Source organism: Ptiloglossa arizonensis, chromosome 7 (genome assembly GCF_051014685.1).
Source record: "Ptiloglossa arizonensis isolate GNS036 chromosome 7, iyPtiAriz1_principal, whole genome shotgun sequence".
Lineage (NCBI taxonomy): Eukaryota > Metazoa > Arthropoda > Insecta > Hymenoptera > Colletidae > Ptiloglossa > Ptiloglossa arizonensis.
In genome coordinates this window covers 19,698,772-19,725,522 of record NC_135054.1, presented here as the reverse complement: position 1 = coordinate 19,725,522, position 26,751 = coordinate 19,698,772, and the positions used below count along the sequence as shown (strand labels likewise).

General features: G+C 46.7%; 1 protein-coding gene and 1 long non-coding RNA gene across 3 annotated transcripts; both read right to left on the bottom strand.

The window, feature by feature from the left end:
- Positions 1-1,773: 1,773 nt before the first annotated feature.
- LOC143148835 (uncharacterized) lies at positions 1,774-26,751 on the bottom strand. Of its 2 annotated transcripts, none has more exons than XR_012992618.1 (2): positions 26,695-26,751; positions 1,774-2,280 (listed from the first exon to the last, which is right to left on the bottom strand). It is a non-coding gene; the product is annotated as an uncharacterized LOC143148835 (long non-coding RNA). The 2 variants fall into 2 exon arrangements; XR_012992619.1 differs by lacking the exon at positions 26,695-26,751 and adding an exon at positions 18,437-18,550.
- Positions 18,223-24,515, bottom strand: LOC143149666 (uncharacterized). The gene is made up of 3 exons (XM_076317236.1): positions 24,350-24,515; positions 18,429-18,877; positions 18,223-18,310 (listed from the first exon to the last, which is right to left on the bottom strand). Exons 1-3 carry the CDS (start codon positions 24,443-24,445, stop codon positions 18,223-18,225), a joined length of 633 nt encoding a protein of 210 aa, XP_076173351.1. The 5' UTR covers positions 24,446-24,515.

Here is a 26,751-nt window from a genome sequence, read left to right as displayed (position 1 = left end):
CGAAATTCTGTTGATTTTCTATCCTGCGCGTTGGAAGTGTAAAATATCGCTTCTAGGTGAAGAAGTGGGTGAAGAAAAATTCGTGGAAAAAGGAAAATACAACGCTAAGATCTGAACGTGTACTTTCCAACGGAGAAACAATCTTTCACGAGTACTTCTTTGCATGGAAATTGATTTCCCATGCCACGCGGTAAGAGTTAAACTACACCGCGCTCGATTTCCTGTTCCAGATATTAAAAATGAAAAATACCACTCCCTCGTTAAAAGCGCGCCAAAAATATTCAGGAAGGAATATTCAGGACGTAGGGGGTGAAAATGAAAATTCTTTTCGGTGAAAATGAAACACGATTCTTTCAGGGCGTATAAACGTTTTATTGAATTATGTATTCTCCATTTTGGAAAACGAAGTGTACACAGTGCGATGTACTCTCTATTCGGTACTTTTATCTCCGAAAGTACACCCATGGAGTATCGCTCGGGAGTGGTTGCTCGCCTCGTATCGAAATCTCGCGAGTACCGACCGGACCCGTTCAGTTTCCGCAAGAATTCTTTCCCGACGCCCGGCAGGCGTTCGTTTCGAAACAAAGAAGCTCGGTTCCGCGGCGAGTTGGGGGAGGGTACGCGCGACAGAGGGGTCGCTCGATTTCCGTTCGCGTCCTCCCCCCTAGGACTCGGGGTGCCAGTGGGATCGATAAAGTTCGAAGGGTTCCGCGCGTTCCCTTCGCCCCGTGGCCGAGCCCCGCGTATGGAATTAGGAATTCTTACATGGAGGGGTCCCGTGTACGCGATGTTTATTCCGTGGTTCGGGGGTGGTGGCCACCCTTTTCATTCACCCTAGGCGACGAGCAATATCCGCGCGGGGGGTCACCGAATCGCCCTGGCAACACAATGCACCGTGGAAGAACGCGTACGCGCCACGCCGGTTTATGTACACCGATCAAAATTTCCAACCCTCCTTTTACACTCGCCGACGATATCACTTTTATGCCAAGTGTCGACGATAAATTGCCAGCCATCCCTGCAAGGAGATCCAACCGGGAGATAGTCCACTGTTTTCGAAACAGACCGTATCCGAAGAACCATCGCTTTTCCGCGAAGCGCTCTGCAAACTTTCCAAAAATCTTTCCAGTGTTTTCCATTCGATTCTTCTCCACGTTGAAACGCGTTCTTGCGAATCGAGTGCGATCGAACTCGTTCCAGGAGAATTTCATTTTGGTAATTTTTCTAGTTTACTTTCCATGGATTTACCACTCCCTCGGATTCCAATCCTTGGAAGACGAATTAGAAGAGGTACCAAATTGAAATTGTTCTTCGCCCAAAAATCTTTTCAATATCTCGAACGTTCAATTTCTCCCTAGTGTATTTATTTTCCGGAGCCTGTTAATTATGCAGAGTCTAAAGTGCGACACGTATTGACGAAAATGATCGTCGCGATTTCCCGAAAGAGGAGGGGAGAAGATCGGAGAGGTCGTTTCCTCGTCGCGAAACAATACTTCCGTTCCTGTCTGCGCGAGACGACAGGCTTTACGGGGCGGAGAAACCTAAAAGGGATAAAAGGCGAGACTCGTGTACCGTGGATTAGCGGGAAAGGTGGTCGTCAGACTGGGAATGGAGGGAGGCCAGTCCTCCAGGCGCCGTCTGGACTTTCACCCTCCCTCCCCCTCTTCCTCCGCGTCGTTTCTTCCCCCACCGCCGAAACTCGAGGACATAAAACCGTGGGTGAGAGGTGCGAAGCGACCGATGTTCGGCTCGTAAGCCCGATTTAAGCGCGGCTAGCTTCGCGACTGGAATAGGATGCGCGTACGCGGCAACCCTCGCTCGAATTTCTCCCTTCGGTTGCAAATGAAAATTTCCCTCGACGAGCGCGTGTCCGTGGCTGCTTCCACGGTAGATAAATAAAATACGAGTTGTCCTTTTAATTCGAATCGTTTCGCCGTTCAATTTCCGGAGAACGGTTCACCCCTGCGTTGCCCCATTTCGTATCGTTCCCACAGGTAGAGGAACCAATGAAGCGGGTACTTGGAGGAAAGGTAAATAAAATACGAACGATGTCCATTCGTTTCCAACGATTCGCGAAAGCTCGAGTTCCGCAGCTTTCGTTTTCTCTCGCGTTCACCACCGTAGGTACGTGTTGACATTCATCATTTGGATAACCAGAAATTTGTGAACGTCGTCGTGCGTTCTGTCATTTCCAATCGTAGAAAAAACTTTGATGTTCGGAGCACACGAAAGCTTCCGTGAGTACTCACACTGCGTTTCATCGGACAGGGAACCATAAACCTGGAAACATCGTTGTAAGTTCCATAATTCTCGCGAATAAAAAAAAAAATGTTTCGGTAACGTGTGACTGGTAGAGGTTCCGGCCGTACGCTTTCCAGCTTAGGTACTCGCGACACGTTCCGTCGTTCCCGCGATTAAACAGAAACGCGGGAGGGAACACGATCATTTTCCATCGTTTCCGCGGCGGTGGCGGGGGGTGGAGGTGAGGGTGGGGAACGAGACAAAGTTTCGTGCGGAGAGAAACACCGAGGGTCTATTAATAGTCCCTCGTTGGAATAAAAAGGAGCACGGGCAGCGTAGGTGGGCGTGAGAACGCGTGGGCGCCCGAAGGTCCTGCTCGTCGTTAAAAAAGCATCGGCAACGTCCACGGAAAGAAGATAAAGCGTGCGATCCGCGCGGCGAGACCGCTCCGGGAGGGTCTGGAAGCGTTATTACTATTACGCGTTCACGGCCGGCTCGCCTTCTTTGGATCTCTTTCACTTGCGCAACCACGACGGATCCTTGACGAATCCTCCCGTGTGATTAACGATCGCCTCGCCGCGGTACTCTCGGTGTGTTTTGGCACCGCTCGGCGAACACCGTTCGTTCCCACCCTCTCGCCTCGTTTTCAACTTTCCGATCTAAACATCGCCGCTTTACGTAACAATTAAACGACACCGACGCATCGCGCGCACGCAGTCACCAGAATTCACGGGTCCCTCGATATTTGCTCGCGCGATGGCTGCTCGAGAGCCCCCGGAAGGGAAGGGAACCGATCTGTACCCTTTTCGACTTCAACGCGCGTTTACGGGACGATGGAAGACACTTTCCTCGCGACAACGCGGGAAACATCGACTCGTGAACTATAGATCGAGCGAGTGGTCGATAATTGCGAAGATTCGAATTAATTACAATGTGAACTAAATGAGACTTCTCTGAATGATATCGCCCTTTGCAAGAAGACTATTAGACCGTTCACCTTGCCAATAACCGAGGAGTTTGTTACACCGTGTCGGTATAGAAATTTGGGACTACTTTTTCCAAAGCCCTTCGTTCCAAGGACTCCGTACACTCCTCCTTTGGGGAACTCTGTCTCTGCATTGATCACGGTTATCTTTGGAAAATCTATTTCACGAGTAAAGTTGATCGCTAAAGTAAATTTTACCCGTATTACGCTGAAAAAGAACCCTGATTCGAGCGTGAAGTTGCCCGTGAATTTCGTCCAAATCGAATTAGAAGTTCCATCGGACGACTCGAAGTCAGTCTATAAGGTCTGCGCGTTCTGGGATTCGGGAAATGGGACGTCAGGCTGTTTTCGACGGTCAGGATGTAAATGTTTACCGGTCGATCGCCAGTAAAAACAGCGGCGCTCGGTGGCAAGCTTTCAGCAACTTCCTGCCGGCCACCGTCTGAGCGGAAAGACAGCCCTGGTTGTAACGTCGCTGAGAATTGGAAGACTCTATCCCCCACCGACGGAACGCCAGCGACGAATCTATTTCTCGGTTCGAGCGCCATTTGTCTCGCGCTCCCGTCTCTCTGATCGATGTTCGTCCTCGTAGCGACGCGCCGGTCTAATTGATTCGTAATTTGTCCGGCTATTTCCGCGCACTTTTCTCGACGAATGTTCGTTTCTCGTAGGGTACAGCGTCCTCGAGGAAGAGTCCGTGAAACCGAATGTCGAACCGACGCGAAATCCTTTATTTTCTTCGTCTCGGTTGCGTTTTTCGATCGTTGCGCGAACGAACGTTTTCGCGCAACGAGGCACGAACGATATCGGGAAAACGAGCATGAATGCAACGACGAGACGTGCACCGTTGACGCTGATCGAGCTCGTGAATAAAAACGGAAGAAAAGTAACACGAATCACGTACGGAACGATAACGCGGAGAATCGTGGCGAAACTCGAATTCGCGGCGATAAAAATTTACAATTACACGAATTCGAGCTATTGTGTTCGTCACGTGCACCGTGACGTTTAATGGGAATGATAACGGTGTCCCTGGAATTTGTCGCGGAAACGTGTGACATTTCGATCGTTGTAGGATATCAAGATCGGGTGATCGCGCAGCTTGTGCGCAAAGAGCCTAGTCACCGTTCTCCGTTGCGCTCGTGGGTTCAATAACCCGAGGTGTGATAACGTAAGATCGTTGCGACAACGACCGGGCATAGGTGCGTTCCCGTAATAAGGGACTAATCGCGCTCCCTCGATCGAGGGACATTATCGAACCGATAACAGGGGGAGCGAACAATAGAGAGCTGCATACCAATTGTGAACGAATTGGAGAACGGTACGATAGCCGGGAGGGTGGTAAGAAAATAAACAAGAGCTAGAGTTTTCATTATCTCGGACCGTTTTTCGCGCAACGACGCCACCGACCACCTAGCGTCGCCGAGCGAAATGCGATCGAAACGCGTTCTCCGTGGCGTTCTCTGAATCGAAACAAAGAACGATAACTAGAAAGTGGTAAGAAAATAAAACTGTGATTTTTCATTATCCAGATCTCTAGAAAAGCTCTTCGGTACCTACCTCCATGAAATAGTTAATACCAAAGAATCCCGATATTACCGAACTTACCCACGTTCCACTATCGTTCCAAGTCTCTGCGATACTCTTCGAGATCCTCCCGTACCCTCTCGCACGAGCACACTCGCAAACGGCTTGGACGCAAGCATCGTTAATTTTATTACAACGATCCTTACGTTACCAAACTGATCCACGTTCCGTAACTTTGGCAAGCCTCTGGAACACTCTACGAGACTCTCTTCTACCTTCCCACACGCTAAGCACAATTGCAAACGTCTGCAACGATAGAATTGATTCCTTTCCGGCGTAAGTATATGCAAGCCCAATGTTCGCGAAACGCTCGATAATTTTATTACTCGATATCGATGGCCAGGGGTGGCGAGAAAATAAATAAGATAGCGTTCCGTTACCTCGAAACGTTTTCCACGATGCCAACGAACCGACTCGAAGAAAAACGCGCTCGAAGTAGCCACCGAGGAGTGAACCGTCCCGGAAATCGCGAAATCGAACCCGCCATCTTTCGTTCGTGGTGGGTTCGCGAGCTGCGAGATTTATTTCGCAATGGATGATTCACTTGGCGGCGCCAAACGGGCAGCCCTATCTCTTTTTCGTCACTTCCCCTCTTTTTCGCGTCTTTTTTCCTCCGTTTCGCTGGAACTCCACACGGCCCGTATCTGGGCCTGGGCGAATCGCTATCGCTACGCGCGACTTTCATCCGGACAAGGAGAGCGATAACCGGCCGCAGAAGCACAGAGACGCGGGAAGATTGCCTCCTTATCGTCGCCCGATTCGTTCGAGTAACGTCGCCGCTAATTTCCCTCGTAACGTTCGTTTCAACGAATTACCGCGATAAGAGGCGCGGGTTCCCGACAACGGTTAAACGTTTCGAGGTACGCGACCCGAATACTCTACGCAGACGGAGACAGAATCGAGTTCGATGGGTACGCGCGAATATCGATTCGAAAGTCGCGTTTACTTGTCGCGACGCGCGATCCGTGAAACGATACGAGGTGTTCCATCGTCCTCGCGCGGCTAATTAAATTTTTGCGAGCGAAGAAAATATCGGATCGACGGAGAAAGTAATATTACCGCGACAGGTTCAACGATTTCTTGGCACGCACTGTCTATTTTTGGTTTTCTAATACAAAAATACAATATTTACCAACTTTACTTACGCGAGTAAACGAGGAGCGAAAGAGAGAGTCGTGAGGCCCAAAAGTGGTCCCAGATACACCATTGTTCCTCTCGCCAACTTTTCCAAAACAGAAATACAACATTCACCGACTCTACTTACACGACTGATACTGGCTCCATCGTGAGGAGTAAAAGACAAAGTCGTAAGGCCCAAAAATGGTCTCGAATACTCCATTGTTCCTCTTTTCAATTCTTCCAGTAGAAAATACTTTACTTGGTCGCCAACGACTCCGTCATCTTTATACAAACGTCGATCTTCTCGATTTCGTCGAAGTATTCAGGAGGAGAGATGTTCGAGGAAGGGGTTTGGGGGGGGGGGGGTTCCTTTCTAACGCTTCGCGCAATCGGTCGAACCCGCCAATAATAAATACAATGAATAACGCAGGAAATTCGACGCGGGTAAAGGGATCCCGGGTCTGGTTCCTTTCCCTGACAAGCCCCCACCGGCTGTCACTTAATTGACAGCTCTCGCACATTGAAACTTTTCGAAGCCGCGGCTCGTTATTTTTGGCGCATCTCACCGGTTAGGCTATTGGTACATTGGCAGCTGTCCAAATGGGATAAGCCCTGACGTATCCTCGTGAAAGCAATTTCGTGTGTGTACATTTCGCAGCGCCGACTATATGAGCGTATTACACCGTGTAAATTATGCGGGTATAATTCGAATTGTTCGGTCGGATCCGCCTATTTGTGTTGCGCGCGCGTAGACCGATCCTCCTCCCACGTGCGATGCTAATCGTACCGACGTCGCTGGGTCCCGATATAAAGAATACATTAATAACAAACAGTAACGTATTTTAGACGCTCTTCGGCCGCTTTCTAAAGCCGATCCTGCGAGGAAAATAACGATCTCGCGCGCGGCGAACGGGTATTATTTAACGCTCGATAGACACCGAGCGTTTAAACAATTTCAAAGGCGGTTCCTGGATATCGGAACCCCACCACCTGGTGTTTCGTCTACTTTGCCAAGAACGAAAAAACACACAGGGTGTCCATTTTGTCGCGACACGGGGGATCACTCGATCGTGTAAAAAGAAAACGCGATTCACGAACGTCGTTTCACATTTAGGGGACTCGTTTGTACAATTTTGTCGAGAAGAAATTTCTTCGGCTTCGATTTCTTCGCGAGACGTTCCAATGTAATAAAAGAGGCTGCATCTCGTTCGAAACGAAAGAGACACCCTGTGTATAAATAGAATCTTACAGTTGGAACGAAATCTATTGGCTTGAGGCCACTTTCTTCGCTGTGAATCGCGACCGGAGAACTCCCGCTTTCGTGTATCTCGTATTTCCACGGTATTCGCGCGAAACAGCGATAGATGGCGCGGTGGACGACGCGGTGGGGGAAGCCTCGCGGTGACCTTGAACGTTCAACCGATTTCGCCCGTACCCTCGCTCGAGGGGATTTAATCGTTGGCGCGCAAAGACGATCGCGCAGTTCTTTCGTTGCTTTGCTCGCCGCGTCTGCGTGTACGGTGGAACGTTACAAATTAATGTGTGCAATATTGTGCACATAGAACAACAAATTTGGCAACGGTATAAAAACAACCGCGTAACTCCGTTTGGAAATACATCAAATAAACAAAGTGAATCGCGATGTAAGAAAGGGGAACAAAGTACGGAACGTCTAAGTATAAATTTCAAGGGTTGAATGTTATTTTCATCGCAAGCTGGACCCCGCCTCTGCGTTTATAACAAATTGTCCGCTTTGAGAAAGAGAAAAAAAAGAAAAAAAGGGGGGACCGTTCTCTTCTTGGCTGTGCAAAAATACGAGTCACGTTCGAGCCTTGTCGAAACGTTTTAAGCGGAACTGAAAGAAGAAGCAAACGGAACACGAAACAGCCGAGAGAGAACAAAGGAAGACGGTGAAAAAGAAAAGGAGTAAATCAACGTCCACCTGAGCCAGCGAGTCTCGGCCCGTCTAATCTCTCGTTTTCGCTGACATTGCCAGTTCACGCATTTAGGAACCAACACGAACTCCCGTAGGTGTGCCTTTAGCGAGTTTCGCGTGTAAATACACAGGCCCGTGTCGAGATTCGTACAACGTTCGACTACAAGCTTCGTTTCTATCAAATTCGAGAATTGACATTGCGCGAGATCGATTCAAAAAATTACACGAGTACACATTACCCGAACGACACGATCGTCGCAACAAAGTTCGGCTCGAAACGATCCATGGAACGTTGTAGAATTTTTATTAACATCTAGGAAGGTGTCCACGGTGCGATGTACTTCTCGTAAGCTCGGTATCGCTGCACGATAGTCGATTGTCCAGGACAAAGTTCGTGAATCGTATCGAACGATAAAACGAGAAGCGACTCGCGCAGACTGCGCGATGTAAGTTGATATGAAAATTGTCTTCGATCTGGCAGAGCCGCGTGAAATTTTGGCAAGCGGTGCAGGTATTTGCGTACAACATGAAACAAAGATCATCTCGTCATGTACGTAATATGCAAACGCGTGCACACGTAATTTTACGGAATCGCTGTACGACCTACTGACGGTGAAGATATAAATATGTACGGGCTGGGTCCAAACGGTCTCGAACGTGCACGCGTAAACAGATGCAATAAGACTTTCGGGATCGGGACGACGAAACGACGAACGCCCCGAAACGTCGCGTGGTAACCAAACGGTTCAAGATCACGATGGATTCGACCTTGGCGGGAACGATCCGTGCTCCCTTCTTCAAAACGGGTCACTTTGCTCGCGGTGGTACACTTTCGTAAGTTCTAATGCAACTAAGATATTTTAGGGTACACTTACGAGGTCTCGACGTACACTAACCGTGGACAAAGTGAAGAAACGTGGGAACAGTTTTCGTATAATTTTTCTCGCGCTTCGCGAGCAAAATTTGTTTACTATTCGATGAAAAATATACAGACAAGTGTATCCATCGCGAAGAATCTTTTCATTTTACAGGCACCGAAACACCTAGGCACGACATTGGTCCGAATAGTAACAATTCGGGACTTGGAAACGACCTATCCTAAATAGTGTCACGGCTCCGAGAAGATTCGTAATCTTCCGTCAAACGTGAGTTCAGTTAAACGCCAATGTTGCAACTTGCAATCGTTCGAACGGGGAGATCCTCGTGAGACCATCCTGGTTTTTTTGTTGTTTTTAATTTTTGCTTTTCAAATCGAACCAGGAAAAGTTCACGAAGCCAGTACTGCACCTACCGTGAACCGTGAATCGTTAACTCCGCGAGCGAGGAGACAAGACGCTTGAAAAAAATTAACAGCCAGTGTTGTATATACTATCAAGAATCGTTAACCCCTCGACCGGGAGCGCAAGGCGCTTGAAAAAATTAACAACCAGTGCTGTACATATTATCTACAACCGTTAGTCCCTCGAGCGAGGAGAAGCGATCCTCGTGAAGCCACTCTTCTTATTTTCACCTTTTTTTTTAATTAATTCCCGCGCATCGGAAAAAAATTCACCGAGCCAGTGCTGTAACAAGTACCGTCGAGCCCTCCACTACGTAGAACGATCCGATGCGGAACCGTGTTCGTTCGTTGAAACTTCTTTGAACGAATCCAACCGGTACTAAAATCGTTAACCTCTCGAACGATGAAAATAATCCTCCTCGTGGAACCGTCTTCGTTCCCTCGCGACTTTTTTAAATTACCTAATACACGTGTATCTCGGAAGGATGAAAAAAAAATTCACAGAACCAGCGAATCGTACCAAGAATCGTTAACTCCTCGAGCGAAACGATCCTCGTGAAATCCCCCCTCTCGACCTTTTCAAATTACCCAATCGGGCGAGTACGTCGCGGAGAAATTCACGAAAGCGGTTTCGTACCAAGAATCGAGGATAACCCCTCGCGAAATACTTAAAGAGAAACAAACGAGTACCGTACGGTACACATTACCTACAATCGTTGACCGCACGAGCGAGCGGAACGCTCCTGGTGGAAGCTTTTTCGTTCCCTCTGGACGCGTTTTCGTTCTCGAGCTTTCGAACGCGCGCGCGTCGATGGATGGTAAAACCGCGTCGTTTTCGATCGACGCGATCCCATCGAAGCGAAACGCGTCCGAAAAATTTCACGAAACGGTCGACTCGTCGTTCGCGATTGCGGTTATCGCGAGCGGGAAATCGTCTCCCGCGTCATCGTCCGATAGAGCCCCACGGCTCGCGAGTGCCCGAGACGGCCCTTATCGTCGGCCTCGGGACGCAGAAATCGAGCTTACGCGAGTCCAATTCGATCTGGCGGGGCTCTGCGCAATGTGCGCTGCACATGCGCCGGCCACGTGCATATCGTGCGGCTGACCACCTGCGGCAGAAAGATCTTTGTCGCGAGGCGTGAACGCGAAACGCCCGTACGTACCGCCGCTACTCGTTGCACCCACTAGCGACACATCGACGATACACGCCGCGTTACCTACACCTACGTTTTCAACGACGATGCACCGACGCACACCGATCCACCGCCACGGATCGTATCTCTGGTTCCAAAGAAAACAGACCGCGGTCCGTGCCAACCGGAGATGCTGCTACGTCGTACCACGAATAGAGGCCTCACTCCGGTGGGATTTTCGAATGATGTTTTCGACGTGGCGAGCCACCGCGTGCATTTGCATTCCAGTTTCGTTTCGACGCGTACAAAACCGTCCACGAACATCCTACGCGGAACAATGATCAGCCGCCTTGTTTTCACGTAGCTCACTTTTCAACCGTACGGAGGGATGATCGACCTCGCACGGAATTTTTGAAACTTTCGAATACTCTTCTCCTCCGTCGCGAGAGAAAAAAATTAAAGATTATATTTTTCATGCGTTTTTCATTTTACGCGACATCACGCCGGGGTCTGCGCACCGATTTAACGCGCAATCTTACCGCCCCGGTTTCACGTTTCGTTCGCGATTCTCGAACCGCGCGAGGAACTTTTATCAAGCATCGGGCTATGGAGTTGGTATAATTCTTTCCTTCGATCCCTTCGATAAGAAAATGTTACATTTTTCGAACATCTTCGGTCGCGAGATTACATCGATATTAAACAAAAGGCAATCTTCCCCGATTTCACGTATTCTCGAAACACTCGAGAAATCTTTATCGGGCCAAGGCGCTCGAACAATACTATATTTCCCTCCGTTCGACAAACGAGAGAACGCATCGACACGCTACGTCTTTGATCGCGTGTTCGATTTTTACGTAGAAATGTGTCTCTCGACGGTGTCGTTGAAGAAGAGGTTTCCTTGAATCTCCGCGATGTTGTTCCTCGCGTTCTTTTTTTATCGCGCGCATCTTGCACGGTTCTGACCGCTGTGGAAGAATGTTTCGATAGGAGAAGGGATACCGCGCAAGGACATACTCTGTTCGTAATAGCGTTCCGTCGAAGAAGATTCGCGCAACGGAGCGGTAGCTGCGATCGTTCTGTATTCTTCTCCCCCACCGTGTCTTTTGTTTCTTTTTATTTTCTTTTATTCCGTTTCGTTCGCGGTATTAATAATCGATCCGATTCTCCGTAATCGGTAAAAGTCGAAAAGTCGATCGAAAGAGAATCGAAGACGCGGGGCGACGAGTCGAGGCGGTGGCATTCGAGGAAGACGCGAGACACACGCCTGACTTTCGTCGCGATTAGTCATGCGTTTGGCTATCGTGGACGAGAAAAGGCGGTCAACGATTTCGCGGAGGGCTACTTGGCACCAGCCGGCAGAAACTTGGACGAAGAAGAGGAAGTGACCGTTGCGGCTACCAGCCTCGACAGAGGGGAGAGAGAGGGGAGAGAGGAGAGTAACCGGTGGCTGACGTACGAGGGATTTCCTCTCCTCTCCGACGTCACATCGTTAATCTGTAACCCGCGTACAAACAAATCACGGGCAACTTCGAGCCGATAATACCGCCGGGAGAAAAAGTTCAAGATATTCGCAATTACAAAGACCGATACGGAGAACCTCGAGCGTGCAAACAACGATGGAAAAAGATCGCTTTAATCGGGCATAATTCGATCGTTCAGCGTCCGTGATGCCGCGTTAGAGAGACAACGGGAGTATAAATAAAATCACGTACCGCGAGGAGTATAAATAAAAACGATCGGTTATGTATTTTCTTTTCTTCTACGAAATGGATAATATTTTTGTTCGAAGACACCGTTCTGCGAAAAGAACGGTTGCGCTTTACGACCACGTCGCACGCGTACGCGTACAAAACATAGAAATCGGTGGTTTCGTTATCGTGTTTTCCTTCTTCTCTCCGATCTTAAACTGTTTCGACCCGACCCAATTTCGTGGGACACCCTGTACAACGCGAACCGCTTCCAAGAACCAGACTTCCAAGCTCCGAAATGCTTTCATCCAACATTATTGTACCCCGCTACGTGTCACATGGCAAATTTGTGGCACACATATATTAAACAAATCGCGGACAGAATTTCTGGAAGGGAAAATAAAGAATACGAAAATTACTCGATACGATTTTAGACGCAGAAATCGGTTCCACGGGTTTATATAATATTGTCGTAACGTTCGAAGAGGCGAACATTTTCGGAAAATTAACGTAAACGTGGAACAATGGACGCTTTCTAGTCGCGCAAGAACGTGCTTCTTCTTCTTTTCTTTTTCCCTTTTTTATCTTTTTTTTTTTTTTTTCAATCGCGCACGAACCTCGAAAACTTACTCCCACTTCGTTCGGTTATTATTACTTAACACTCGGTGAACGCAACGAACGACAAAAAATCTCGGGAACGAAAAAGAAACGCTCCGAGTGCGCGAATAAATTCCCGATTGCGTAACGCGTAGACGCTATCAGCGGCGTTTGCGCGCGAAAATTTATTCGCAACGCAGCGCGATTAAACTTAATGACCGAAATTCCTGCCCCGAACGTTTCCTATCCGTTCCGATCTCGGAACCATCGATAAATTACGCCCAACGTGCCGCGCCGGATGGTGTTTTTTCAATGACAAAACGTAAACGACTTCAAAATTTCACGAATTTATCGCTCACGGAACGATTATTTATTCCCGGCATCGATAATCCGTGGCGCGTTGAATTTTAATCGAGTAAACGCGTTTGTTAGATATAAATTTCCTTCGCTCCTCCCTCTCTCTCTACCTCTCACGAAACTTTGAACGTTTGCTAACTCGATTTCGACGAATTAAAAGGGTTGCATCGAAACGTTTTATTATGGTAATAAGCCATCGATCCCGAGAGGATACGCGTGACTCGAATATTGAAGAATCTCGGAGGTGATCGAGAAGTGCTATAAAAAAGAATAAAAAAAAAAAAAAAAAAAACAAAAATACTTGGACTCGGTGTCGGTGGAGAAATCTTCGCGAGATGGGAAATCGGGGAAGAGATCGCTCAAAATTCGATCAAAATCGATAAAACGATCGCGTAGAACCGAGTTGTGAATTATCCGTCGTCGTTGGATCGAGAAACGAATTTTTCAAAGTGTCCGCCATCGATGATAAACCTTAAGGCGCGTACGCGCCGCGGCGGTCGGAAACGCCAACTATTAAAAGAAAAAAGGTTTCCGGTTACGCAACCGCGTCTCCTCGGACGATAATCTTCCTCCATGGAAATAGGCTCGCCGGTAGAGGCGTGCAATTATTCTTAACAAGCGTGTTTCACGGGCACGTGATACAAATGTTTGCATTCCTGCCAAATATAGCAAGAGCTCGATAATCCGTTCTAATTGGGATCTTCCTGTGCAGATAACCGATTTCTTCGAACGATCAAACGATTTCGATACCGAAACACGATGAATCGTTAGATAAGATTCGCGTATAGGTTCAAAGTTGTTGCCTGAAGTTTCATAAGAGCACTTAATCGATCCCGTTCCGATACGATAATAGTTTCTTATCGTCGATCGTAACCGGTACCGCGATCGGAGCGTTCTATTAAAATTATAGGGACGAACGGTAAATATTTTATCCAACCTTTCGATTTGTATCGTTGAAACGAAAACGTACGACGCCCTCGTAAACATCCAATACACCAACGTATAATTATTCCAAACACGATTGGTAAATATTTTAAACGAATCGTCGATTCTCTTCGAATACAGCGCTCCGTTCGAAGATAGGAAATTTAATAACGAAAGAGCGACTGTTTCATTGGGTTGGTCGTCATTTCGTTTTTATTTTTTTGGTGAAAATGAAACACGATTTTTTTAGAGCGTAGAAACATTTTATTAAATTATACATTCTCCATTTTGAAAAATGAAGTGACTTTCCGAGCAACCCGATATTATCGAAGGAACTTGCATTCGTTCGAATAAGGAACAGTTTACTTTACTATAATTTCAATGTCGAGTTTGTCGCACAAAATGCATTAATTCGATCAAGGAAGAGTTACTATAATTTCAGTATCGAGTTTGTACGAAAATGTATGAACGACGCACGTTCGATTGAAATTTTAGAAACGATTTATCGAAAATTTGTGCACTGATCGGCCAGTGACGACAATCGGCTACTCGTAGTTGTCTCTCGAGCTGCGAGAGGATCAAAGTGTTCGATCGTTATCTCCGTCTTAGATACAGTGTGGATAATCAAGCGTTTGACTAAACGGTATTCGGATAATCGAGACCGGAGTATAATGGTGTGCGTGCCAGGCGACTCCGCCTCTTCGGACCCGCGCTCGTTAAGATTAACGACTGCTCGACGAGCACCAAGAGTCCGTGGAAAACGAAGGGGAACCAGAAGACGAGGAAGACGCTCTCCTCGAGGGGACACACACCACCCCGGTACATCTCGTAAATTTTTTACGACGACGCGCGATTCGCGAGCCGTACGAGTGGGAAGGGAGAGAGAAAAAAAAAGAAGAGAGAAAAATAAATTCATACGGCGTCGTTTGAATTATTGATTCCAGGGTGACCGTGCATCTTCGCTTTCCTTCGCACCGAAATTGTTTCCCATTTTTTCAACGACTGCGTCCAAGTGTGCACCACCGTTGCTATTCGAAAATTAAATATTGGGTCGTTCGGAAAGTCGTTTCGTTTTACAAGTAAACGGAAGTAAGTGGAACTAGGTGTGTATTAGTTCTCTAACATTTAAACGTGTCCAATCGCTACTACTACTTTCGTTACTTCCTGTTCGTCCAGATTCGTCCATTCGCTACCATCCAGATCCACTTTTGCGTTTATAAATATTAGGTTGTGCGGATAGTTATTTCGTTCTCCAAAATGGAGAATACGTAGTTTAAACAAATGTTTATACGCTCTGAAAAAATCGTTCATTTTGCATCAAATATGATAACGTGATATCGAGGAACACAATCGGACAGTTTTAATACCAGAAGTAAATGACAAAAGTGTCTACAAAGTCGACCGAAATTAAATAACAAAAGTACCTATAATAAGAATTGTACCATTTCTTCAAAAAAGTTCCATTCTATTCCCTCTGTAGACGAACACCTCTAGTAACCCATAATCGCGATCAAGGCGTACGAGAACCGTACTCCGTAGTCCGCGCGCAAGTTATCCAGGTACCCGATAATCCGTAGAAGGAAACAGCGTGGCGACCTTCGTCGAATCCGTACAGCAAAAAGTTTCCAGGTCAACAAAGATCCCACAATGTTCATTCCACTTAGCTCGTCCCGTTGCGTTATCCATCGATCGCGATGAGGATACAACGATGGCCGAAAATGGCCGAGGAAACGAGGCTGCTGCCGTTTCTACCTCCAGGATCGTAAACTCCGCAAGGATATCGCGGGTGTTTCGGTGCCGCTTTATTTTCGTCGTCCCGAAAGCCACCGTCGTTTCGTGGAAGGAGAACCGGTCGTTTCGAAATCTGCTCGCGCTGTACCCGGCGGCCGGATAAAGAAACTGGTCCAGCGCAGAGCAGAGAGAAGCCGGTGGTGCTTGGCCCGGTTCCAAGTTTCGCGAGGCCCCTCACGAATTTATCGCGTGAAAATTCGGACTCGGTGGCTACGCGTCCACCGTACCACGGCTCCGATCCGACCATTTTTTTTCACCACCGCGATCGTTTTCACCCACTATTTAAGCGCGTGGCACCGCTTTGATCTTCCACCGAGCTAGTTTCCCGGCTAGCTCTCGCGTTAATTAGCGCGCGTGTTTCGTTTTCCCGCGACAAAACGCGGACGTCAAGTTGTTTATGTTTCTTCTCGTGCGCTCGATGTTATTCCAGAACGCGTAGCTCCCTTTTTCGTTAAGGATATCGCGAAGAACCCCGACGAAATAAAATACGAGAGAGCGTCACTGTCTTAGGGAGAAAAATGTACGAGTACTTTCTCTTTCGATACCGAGAGACGAACGTTTCTCGTCGGTCGAACGGTTCCTACGGAATCGAGGGGATCTCGATTCCGAGGATTCGATTTTCGGTTCGATGTTGCGAGAGTTTTCAATCGGGGGAGGGAATCTATCGAGCAATCGAGGTTGTAGTGGGAATCTTTGTACGAACGGTGTTATTCTCTCGGAAGCTTCGCATCGATGATGTTCTTTCGTAGCTACCTGGAAAATATCTACAAACGTTGGAAATACGTTAAAAAAATACGCGTGGGAAAAAGTTTTCCAAAACTGTCGGGAAAAGAATACCAAAACAAAATCCTACGTTATAACATCCACAATAATATCTGTGTCTCTAGCTACCACTTTCAGAAATATTTCCAAACCAATCGAAAAAGAAGCTAAAAAATCCTACTCTGCAACGTCCACATCCACATTTTCGCCTCCAGATACCATCCAAAGTTACTTTCAGAAATGTTATCGGTTCCCCTTCCCAGAGAAGAAAACACAAATCTACGGTGTAACGTTGAAAGTCTATACCCGGTGTTCCAAGTTGGAAACCGTGTTTGGGTGTCCTGCGAGGCTACTGCCGTTTTCGTATGAAAAAGGTTTCGGTCTGATTAGCGACACACCCACCCGGTGGACGCTTGTGTTCGAGACGATGCGTGAAACGATGTCAGAGTTGGAGGCGTAGAGAAGGAGGCTGCCGATGCGAGCGTGTTCGACGAGCTAGCCATTTGACCCGAGAGGTTAGCCGTCGCGTATATAACGTCCATAGAGATCTACACGTTTACAGCCGGCTGATTCTGGATCCTTCCGCGAGGTTAAGTATGCGCGCAAGAAAGACGGACGCACCGCGTGCGTACGAAAGAATGCCAACGACTTTCCAGTTCAGCCTCCACGGACCTGTTACGTGTCCCGCTGGAACACTGGATCCGAAGAGCCTCGAAAACTTTTCTTCCTCCGCGGACCCTGGAAAACGAAATCGCCTCGGATCGGTACCCGTCAACGGGGCACCCCGAGGCTGCGAAACACGTCCAACGAGAAGATCGATGCGAGAATAAATAAATCGCGAGATCGCGCGCCGTTGAACATCGACGTTGCGCACCATAGAGAACTATCCACCTTTCGTTACGGAGTTACGTAACCCGATTCGAAGGATTGCTTCTTCAAATAATGACTCATGACTTTCAACGGGTAACGCGATCCTTAATCTTCGCCGCCTTGTTTTTTCTTTCTTTTCTTTTTCGTTTTTTTCTCACCGACTCGACGAGTTCCGACACCGGTTCGAACGCTCGAGGAAAGTGGAAAATAAAGGAAACGTTTCGCGATTAGCAACGTCACGACCCGTAGAGAAAAAGACGAAACGAAAGAAACGCTAGTGTAAGAAAAAAAAAAAGCGAGAAAAAATTGTTAAAACCACGAAGTCGAAGGTAGCCTTTTTGCTGCACGGAGTTTGCACTCTGCTCCGAGAAATATAAACGCTTCGCGGAATTGACTAAAAACCGTTTTATTCGACAACAGGGGAAAGAAGGATACCGTAATTGCTTGGATAAATACTACATGGAAATGCCTTGATCCTTGACTCTTCCGTGGAATTATGTTAAAAACAAGTGTTGTCTATTTTCTGGAATGGACGCTATTTAACTCGACAAATGTAAATGTTCGAATCCAAGATAAATACGGAACTTGTTAATTGGGAGAGCAATTTTACCGTGGAAAAGAGTAAATTTGAACGTATCCTTTTCTGGATACCGAAGCGTTATTATAGAATAGCAATCTCCGAAGAAGCTGGTACGCATAATACACTTTACATATTTCGTCCAATCTGAACTTACAATTATCGATTCTAATTCACTTTAGCGGTAACCTTAACCAATCTGCCACAATCAAGTACGTATGTATTCGACTGCAAAATCGTACCCATTTCGTAAAACGAAAAGAAAAGTGTATTTTTATACCTAAGAGTAACCAAACGAGAAAATTCGTTATTTATTTCGCACGAACTCGATCGATCGTTGTCCCTTATATTCGAATCGATTGTTAGATATCTCGATCTAATTTTCTGGGAAATTCCCACCTATCTTGTTCCATTCGTTTATCGCAATTATCGAGCTTATTGAATGTATTCCAACTTTAAGTATGCTAATCGGGTTGAATTAGCATTGGTAATTCTAACATCGAAATCTCTCGACCGTACACTCGAGATACGTTACGTTACTTTTACGAGCGGCCATATAGCAATTTCGTTCCAGGGGAATACAAACATACTTGAAATCCGTTCAAGGTGACTCCGAGCGACCAGAAACGCGTGAAATCCCCGAGTAGTGTCGCGGCGAAGCGATAGTCGACTACTCTTCGTCCTTGATCGTTTCCTACGTCACGAGCCATTAGAAGTCGGTACGTAATAACCTTGATCGTTTCGGAACAGACCGACGGGAGCCAGCGTGTTAACCTTGGTCGTCTGGTCGTGTGTCGTCCATCGCTACCATCCAGGGTTAGAATTCGTGTTGGATTCCGGGACGGAGTCGTCGCGTTTTCTTCGACCTTGAACATCAGACGCCTGTCAGACCCGGAGAACCCGAGAGTCGGTGAGACCGAACCGAGAAGAAAAAGAGAACCGTGTGCACCCAGGTCACGTTCGACGTTCGTGTCGTCTCCGCCGGGCGGACAGGTTTCCACGTACCGTTTCGTGCGCGTCTCCGCTATCACCTCGTAGCCGTGAAACAAAAATAACGATAAAAGAAAAAAAGAAAGAAAGAAAAAAAAAGAGAAAATTGCTTTTGCACCGGTTCGTTCGAGCGACAGGAAACAACGAGAATCCGGAGCGAAATTGCACGGAGGTTATCGAATTACGCGAACAAAGTGGAACGAAAGTGCAGGGAAAGACGATGAAATTACCTCGAAAGATGTACGCCCGATCTTTTGTGTTTACTTTCAAGAATAATTGGTCCGAGATTGCAAAAGAACGAAAAATCGGGGAGAAAAAATTCCGAGATAATTGATTCGAATTTTTCAAAACAAACGGAGACGTTACGAGACTGATATCGTCCTAGGGAGGGGGAGTAACTCTAAACACCGCAGCATCTCTACCAATTTTCCCTAAGTGCTCCGTAAAAGAATGCAATTAACTTGAAAGGGACGCGCCCGATTCCTCTGAAAGGTCCGAACGTAATTATTCTAAAATTGAAAGAGACTCGGACGGGGAAAAAAATATCGATCCGACTGGCTCGAGTTTTTAAGAAGCGCTGACACCGCGAAACCGATATCGTCGTTCGTAGCGTCTCCCCCAAATTTTCCCTGAGTGCTCTGAGAAACAATGAAATTAACTTGAAAGGTATTGCGCGACGTTGGGCGTCGCGTTCACTTCTGTACGTTACATCCGGACGCGGCTGTACCAAAACTGAGAAAGAACTTTGAGTAGTTCCCTAAGAAAATGTACACGAATCGATCTACTTGAATTTAAAAAAAAAGAAAAAAAAATAACACAGATACACGTCTTGCGAAACTATCGCGCGAGAGTAAAGCTAATAACAGCATCAACCGCGAATTTTCTCTACGTTCGCTCGGAGCGAACGACTATCGATCGACCCAGTTTCCAGAATCGCGTTTCTTCGATTCTCGATTGTCTGAACGGTTCCAGAAACACGATCGTTACCACGGCTTCGAAATTGATTCCACGGTTACGAGACCGAAAATCGAAGAACCACACCGCCACCCTTGACGCGATAGCTCGATTTTCATCGTTAATTAAAATACGCAAGAAAGTTCCGTGCGCGCGTGGCTTATCGCTGCTCGAAAGGTGTTCGCGCGCGATTTAACGGGTACCGCTGGCAGTTTCTCCGCAATAAATACGCACGTGACATTCTGCGCAGCAGCTTCTCGGGGTGCTTAACCCAGAATCGCGATTATATGCGCAGCAAGTATTACGGGGCAAGTTCGTTGTCCTCTCTTTCGTGTTGGTGCCCCCTCGTTCGTTATATTAGCGTTATCCCACGGCGCTTTGTTTTGAGTTTATCTTGGGGATGCGTTGGAATCGTAGCGATGGGACCGACTCCATTCTCGTTCCGAGTTCTTGCTTTATCGCGGCGAGTTCTGCGCGCGGTATCGCGATGGGAATTCTTCGGGAGGTTTTTATCACCGTTAAATACCTCGTTGAAATTTAAAACGATGCCTCGCGGTCGGTGGTAATTTACAACGGTCCTCGGAACCGAACTTTACCCTCCGTCCGTACCGAACAACGCGCAAACACTTCGAACAATATTTCACGCTCGGTGTTACAAAGACCAAGTCGGGGTTGTACTTGGAAACACTCCGGGTTCTTTTTCATCGAGCTAATTTAAAATTTTTATTTTACTTTTTTAGTCCGTTCTCTGCTAAACGGTACGTAATTATTCAGAAGATATCAAAAATTCGATTAACGTCTCGAAGAATCGTCTACTGAATCTTTGATACGATCTTGCCTAAAATTGTGTGCAAATTATTGGGAAGATATGAAAAATTCTAAATAACCTTCGGTTATTTGATCTCCGTGAAGGAAAGAAATTAAAAATTCTATTCTTTAACCTGATCTCTATTGGACAGTATGCAAGCATTGGATATAAAAAATTCTATTTCGAATCTTCAACCCGATCTCTATCGAGCAGTACGCAAACATTGGATGGATATAAAAAATTCTAAACAAATTCGATTGCCTGATTCGTTGTTCGTACCGTGTAAAAAATGGTGAGAAAGGAGTTCGAACCATGATCCCGAACCGCGCGAGTTTCCTCGCTGTCGCTACTCGGTTGTAAGCACACAACCACCTTGTGTCACTCGTCCATCTTCTCTTTCTGCCTCGTTCTGGCATCGTTCCTCTTCTTGTTCCTGTTGCCCTTGCCTCCCTCTCGAGTCCCTCCTTTTCCGCGGCTTTTTTGCTCCCCTTTCGTTCGCTCTTCTCGCCCGCTGCGGGAGCCGTGCTTAATTCGAGCCACTCCCGCTGTTTATTTGCACGTTTTAACTGGAAAGTCCTCCACTGCGCACAATACTGCGAACGACCCTCGAAGGGTATTCCGGGACCCGCGGCGAATACCAGGGTGCACGCTCGCCTCTTATCGGCCGATCGGGCTTTCTCTAGGGATATTTACTTTGCAACGGAACGAGTCGCGGACGTGTTTCGTCGACGCTTCGATTTCTCTTCGAATCGCGCGCGCGAGACAACTCGAAATCGCAATTTCGTACACACTAGCTTTGGTAACGAATCGTCCAACCGTCGGTTCAAAATATTCGAACCGTAGATCACTCGAGACGAGAACGTTCTAGGTTTTTGAAAATAATGATCAATGATCCTCGAGTGTTTTTTATGTTTCCGTTTACGAGGAAAAAAAAGTGTAACAAATACTCTTCGGTCTTCTTCTCGGAGCAAGTCGTTCGGGTGACCTGTTGCTCGCTTTGTATTCTATGAGACAGAAATTTTCGCTTTCCGTCCTTTGAATGCAGCGAGCGGAGCGAAGAGTGGTGGGGGACAACCGCTCGGTGACCTTGAACGGCCACCGTTTTCTGCGCCGCGTTCGCGCGCTTAATTGTGAAATCGTGCTGGCGCGGTTAAGTTGTACGGTTTAGAGCAAACGGAGCAAGGTACGTTCGATCGCAAAATTCTCTTCCGTGGAAATTCTGTTTAATTCACGACCGATTGTATTCGATTTACGACATTGCCTATTTCTTTTCTATCGATTAATCGCTACCTCGTTCTCGAAACCTTTTATCGCGGTTTCGAAGCTCCACGGAAATTCGAATACCGTCGTGGAATCGTGAGAAGGAAGCGGTAGAAAATACTGAAGAAACGTGGCACGCCGCAAAGTACAATTTTCGAAGGAAAGTATGGGGCTTATCGCAAAGCCCAAAGCGATAAATAGCCGTACCGATAACGCTGCGTACCGTTGTACATTAACACGGAAGCGTGTGCGTTCCTAGAAAGTCTCTACATGATAGCGGAAGTTCCTTGGACTGTCGGATTTCGTGCAATAAACAGTCGTCGTTCTGTGCGGCGGGAAGGGATTACACGGGACCACCCAGGAAAACGTGCACGAGGGAGATTTCCATAAGCTTTTCATTCTTACGCGAAGCTGGTTATTCTTCCAACATGGCGAGAATACAAGGGATGGATGCAATTCGTAATAAAACACTCCACGATATATCCCTGCGGAAATACAAACGACTTTCTGTATCCGGTTTAGATACTTTAAGTCGATTCCGAGTAAAAAGAAAACGCACATTCCCTTCGACATCACCGAAAAGAGAACCTCTTTACGAATCGTGACCAAATTCAACGATTCGTCTTACGAGCCAAATTCGAAGCATTCGACGAGCAAATTTCGCGATGAGAAACTTCTGAATAAATATATCGTTCTTTAATTAAAATTCTAATTTCCATCCTTCTGTAATAAAATCTTTCCCTCAACCTTTGTCCGGATAGAAATTTTTCGTCCACGTAGAGATATCCAATGCTCGAAAGTTCCTCTTAATCGTCTCGAGAAAAATATTTTGACAAAATTAAACGCGCAAAGATATCTTACTCGGTTTACGATAAAGCTGGGGCAATTAAAGGCTGGATAGTACCTTTCGTTGCGCGTGATAAGGTAAATATCGTAGCTGGAGTTATTGCACCGGACCCTTTAATTTCAGTCGTAGCCCGAGCGAGCTGGCAATTCCCTTGAAGCGGTTAAGGAGAACGACACTTACATATTATAACTCCGAACACGGCGACGCTGCGTCTTGTAAATCGTCGCCGAGGAACAGCCTGGCGTTCGCGCGAGCACGTGTGCACACACGCGGTGCGGTGCGGCGCGGCTGTCAGTTCGGAATTACCCAATGTATTTTCCACGCTGGGTCGGCTGTCGCCTCGGTTTCGGGCATTGTGCGCGTTTGACCTAGCCATCGCCACGTGCTCCCTCCCCCCTCCACGGCACCAACGACCGACCCCCACCCTCCTACTCCGCGACACCCCCGGCCCTCCTCCGCCCTCCGCCATGCTTCACGATTCTCTTATCTTTACCCGAGATTAGCCCGCTGCGCAGTTTGCACGTCGGTGCACGTACGCGACGCGCAGCCTGTGTGCGTGAGCTCGCGCGATGCACCGCAGGAACAAAGGACGCCACGATCGGGCGGGAAAACCTCGCTGCAATTTTCGATCGCTTCCAAGTACCCGTGTCGCACCAAGATTGGACAAAATTTGATATAGGATGAAAGTCGGGAACGAAAGGTGAACAATTTTTGATCCGGGAGTTCTTGCATACAAGTTTGCAGTGGAAGGTTACGGTTTGAAACTTTAGGCATTTGTGGTTTGAAGGAAGATTAGAAGTTTGAATAAAGTTGGGAACGAAAGGGGAACAATTTTTGATCCGGGAGTCCTTGTATAGAAGTTTGCAGTGGAAGGCTATGGTTTGAAATTTTAAACATTTGTAATTTGGAAAAAAATTTTAAGTTTGAATAAAGTTGGGAATAAAAGGTTCTTGCATAGAAGTTTACAGTGGAAGGTTGCGGTTTGAAATTTTAGGCATTTGTATTTGAATTTTGGGTTCAAATTTGAATTAGAATCGTACTTTTGACGACCAGTTCTTGTTAAAATCTTTCGTACACAACAAGGTCAGTTGCTCGTGCCAAAGCCGATATTAAAATTGTTAAACGTACGTAATTCGATTCTTAATCTGGTGCAACTTTGTGCAACGAGTTCGCTCTCACATATGTAAATATATTCGTTCAGTTTTATTTCTCAATGCCAACTTTCAAATTACACGTTCCCTTTCCAACATTTCGTATTATCATGAATACTTTAAACGAACCTGAAGGTGGTCGAAAACACTCGACGAAGATTTGCTCGATAATATTAAACAATCTTGATACCGGATTTGAATATACGCGCAAGTTTCACGTCCAATTATTAACCATAAACATCGACTGAGTTTCGAAAACAAGTGAAAATATTTCTCGATACTCGAATACTAATATCGTCTTATCTCATAGAAACAAGACAGTCGGACCTAACCCGTACCCGATCGCCGGTATGGAACCGAGAAAACCTCCGAGTACATTCCAATCTCAATCTACCTCCGGATACGCAATAAAATACCAGCGGTAACGAAGTCCGGAAGGATGATTATGAATCACAAATTCCACGGCGACCGAGCAATTATTATTCCAACGTACCTGATACGGAACCAACGATGCTGCTAAGAATAGAATCACGGTGGATATTCGATGGACGGTGAAAAAATCCCTTCGACGATCGTTCCTGGTATACATTTACCCTCCGGGGTAGGTAAAGAACGAAATAGAAAACGCGAGACTGGTAAATAGCGTTTCCTTTCGTTCGTTGGCGAGCACCGATGTTTCTGATCGCCACAGGCCTGCTCGCGCCGAGGAGAAACAAAGAATCTAAAGTGTTACCAGCGCCCGCCGCTTGAAACTCTAGAACGAGGAAGTGGTTCACGGGAGGATATTCGGTGGTTTTGGTTTTTATCTTGCATTCTCAGCGAGCCCGAAAACCTTGGGTCCAGAAGGGTCCGCGTGACCTTGCTCGGTTCCGTGAATAAAGCCTCGTGGCACCCAGAGGGTTCTCTCGGACCCGTTAAGCCCACCAATAATACATTCTATTCGATAAATTGCTATTTATTTGTAAGAGCGCTCCGAGCGTCTCGATACGATCGTTTAACCCTCGCTGGGATCTGAACGCGCCCACTCTGTGCGGGATTTCGAAAGTCGCGGTCGTTGATCGTTGTCGATGAACGCCCATGGGCGTTCGCCGCACGCGCGGAGCTGTCCGACCGAGTGTTTTCTCAAACGTGCTCAACATCGAACGTGTTTAACTTTGTTACGAACAATTTGGATTCAACTCGAGATTTTGCAACGGAGGACCATGGAACGTGATTAACTCCGAAGCTTTTATCAATCATAACGCGAAAACTTTGGAAGCTGCGAAGCAAATATTGTTAAATATTGCAAGAAATTCGTAGAGACCGTAGCGACTTTCCAGTGACCTTGTCCTTAATTTTTTGCAACTAAACGACACCTTCTGGGAAAGATGTTTCGAAGAATGATAGAATTGTTTACTTTATCGACGATCCAATTGGAGAAGAATACTCGGTTAATTTTGAAATTGTTCACGATCGTTGTCCATAGACCGAGAAAAGATTTATTCTTCGATTCTTTGTTACTTTTTCTTTGTGTGTGTGTGTGTGTGTGTTTTTTTCTTCTTCTAAGGTTTTCGAAGCAATTCGTTCCGCTCGATACCGTGCTGCACGGTTCGCGAGATTAAGCGGGAAAACGTGCGTTTCGTTCGTTTCTCCGAGTCTCTTTGTTCTGTAAATAGTCGGTGTATCTTACCACGGCCTTCGAACTATTCCCTTATCGCGAGTCCACTGCTAGCTTCGCATAATCTGGATCTTTGTCAGCGATTCCAAACAAAGCGTTCGAAATCTCTGTTTGGTCGACTGGCACGCAACTCCTTATCTAACGTAAACTTTGGTTTTCTTTGTGGCGAGGCACCGGGGGGGAGCGAGGGACGACATACTCTTTTCCTCTTTACTTAGCGAGCGGAGAGTTCCCCTTTCGGCAACGGAGGGAGGAAAGATCGATAGAACGCGTTGCAGATGCGGTGGTTCTTCGAATTTTACTAACGATACTTAAACCTCCGAGATCGCGATTAAACGTTGCGCAAGATATTGTAAAATAGAATTAAAACCAGTCCGAGGATCGATTACCGATTCTAATGCTCGAGTAAACACAAACGACCTTAAGAAAAATAATTCCCTCGATCTTCTCGTCTCCGCTGAATTATTTGTACACCGTACTTTTCATCAATTGTAACAAATATTGTGACAAGAATGAAAAAATTTACGTAACCGTTTTCTTTCGCTCGAGCATCCAGAATAATATTATTACCCACCCTCGAGTGTACTCGAGGGCGGTAGTTAGACGAATAAAGTACTCCACGTTATTTAGAACCCTCTTTCACATCTTCGAAACCGTATTAGAGAATTATGTACTTAGATACGGATCAACGAGAGAGTTATTTTCGTGTACTCCTTCTGGTGAACCGTTCCACGTTATCGCTTCGAATACGCGTGTACATACACACATGCACACAATGCAAATACATACGCACACGTGTACATTATTATATACACGATCGCGGGGAACGTTCCGAATTTCGCACGGGGTAGGGTTAACATCCCCAATTAGCCGAACTTTTAATTTAAACGAGGCGAGAAGAGGCCCCGGCCGCGTCCACGGGATTTATGTTTAAAATTTGTCGACGACCGCTATTCGTCCGGGTTAAATACGTCAGTGACGTTCTGCGAAATCTATTGGCTCGTTAGCCCGTCACGTGATAAATTGGTACACTGCCAATCGGTGTGTTAGCCGAGTCTGGCAAAATGCCATTTGTTTACCGGAACGTTTGAACGACTCAATATCGGTTTCTGATTTAAGCCGCTTATCGCTTATGCGATTGGCCCCTTTCCTTTGGCAATTCTATCCTTTAATCGACTTACCCCGACCGTTCAGCTTCTCCGAAACCTGTCCCGACGCCGCGACACGATCTTTCAGGC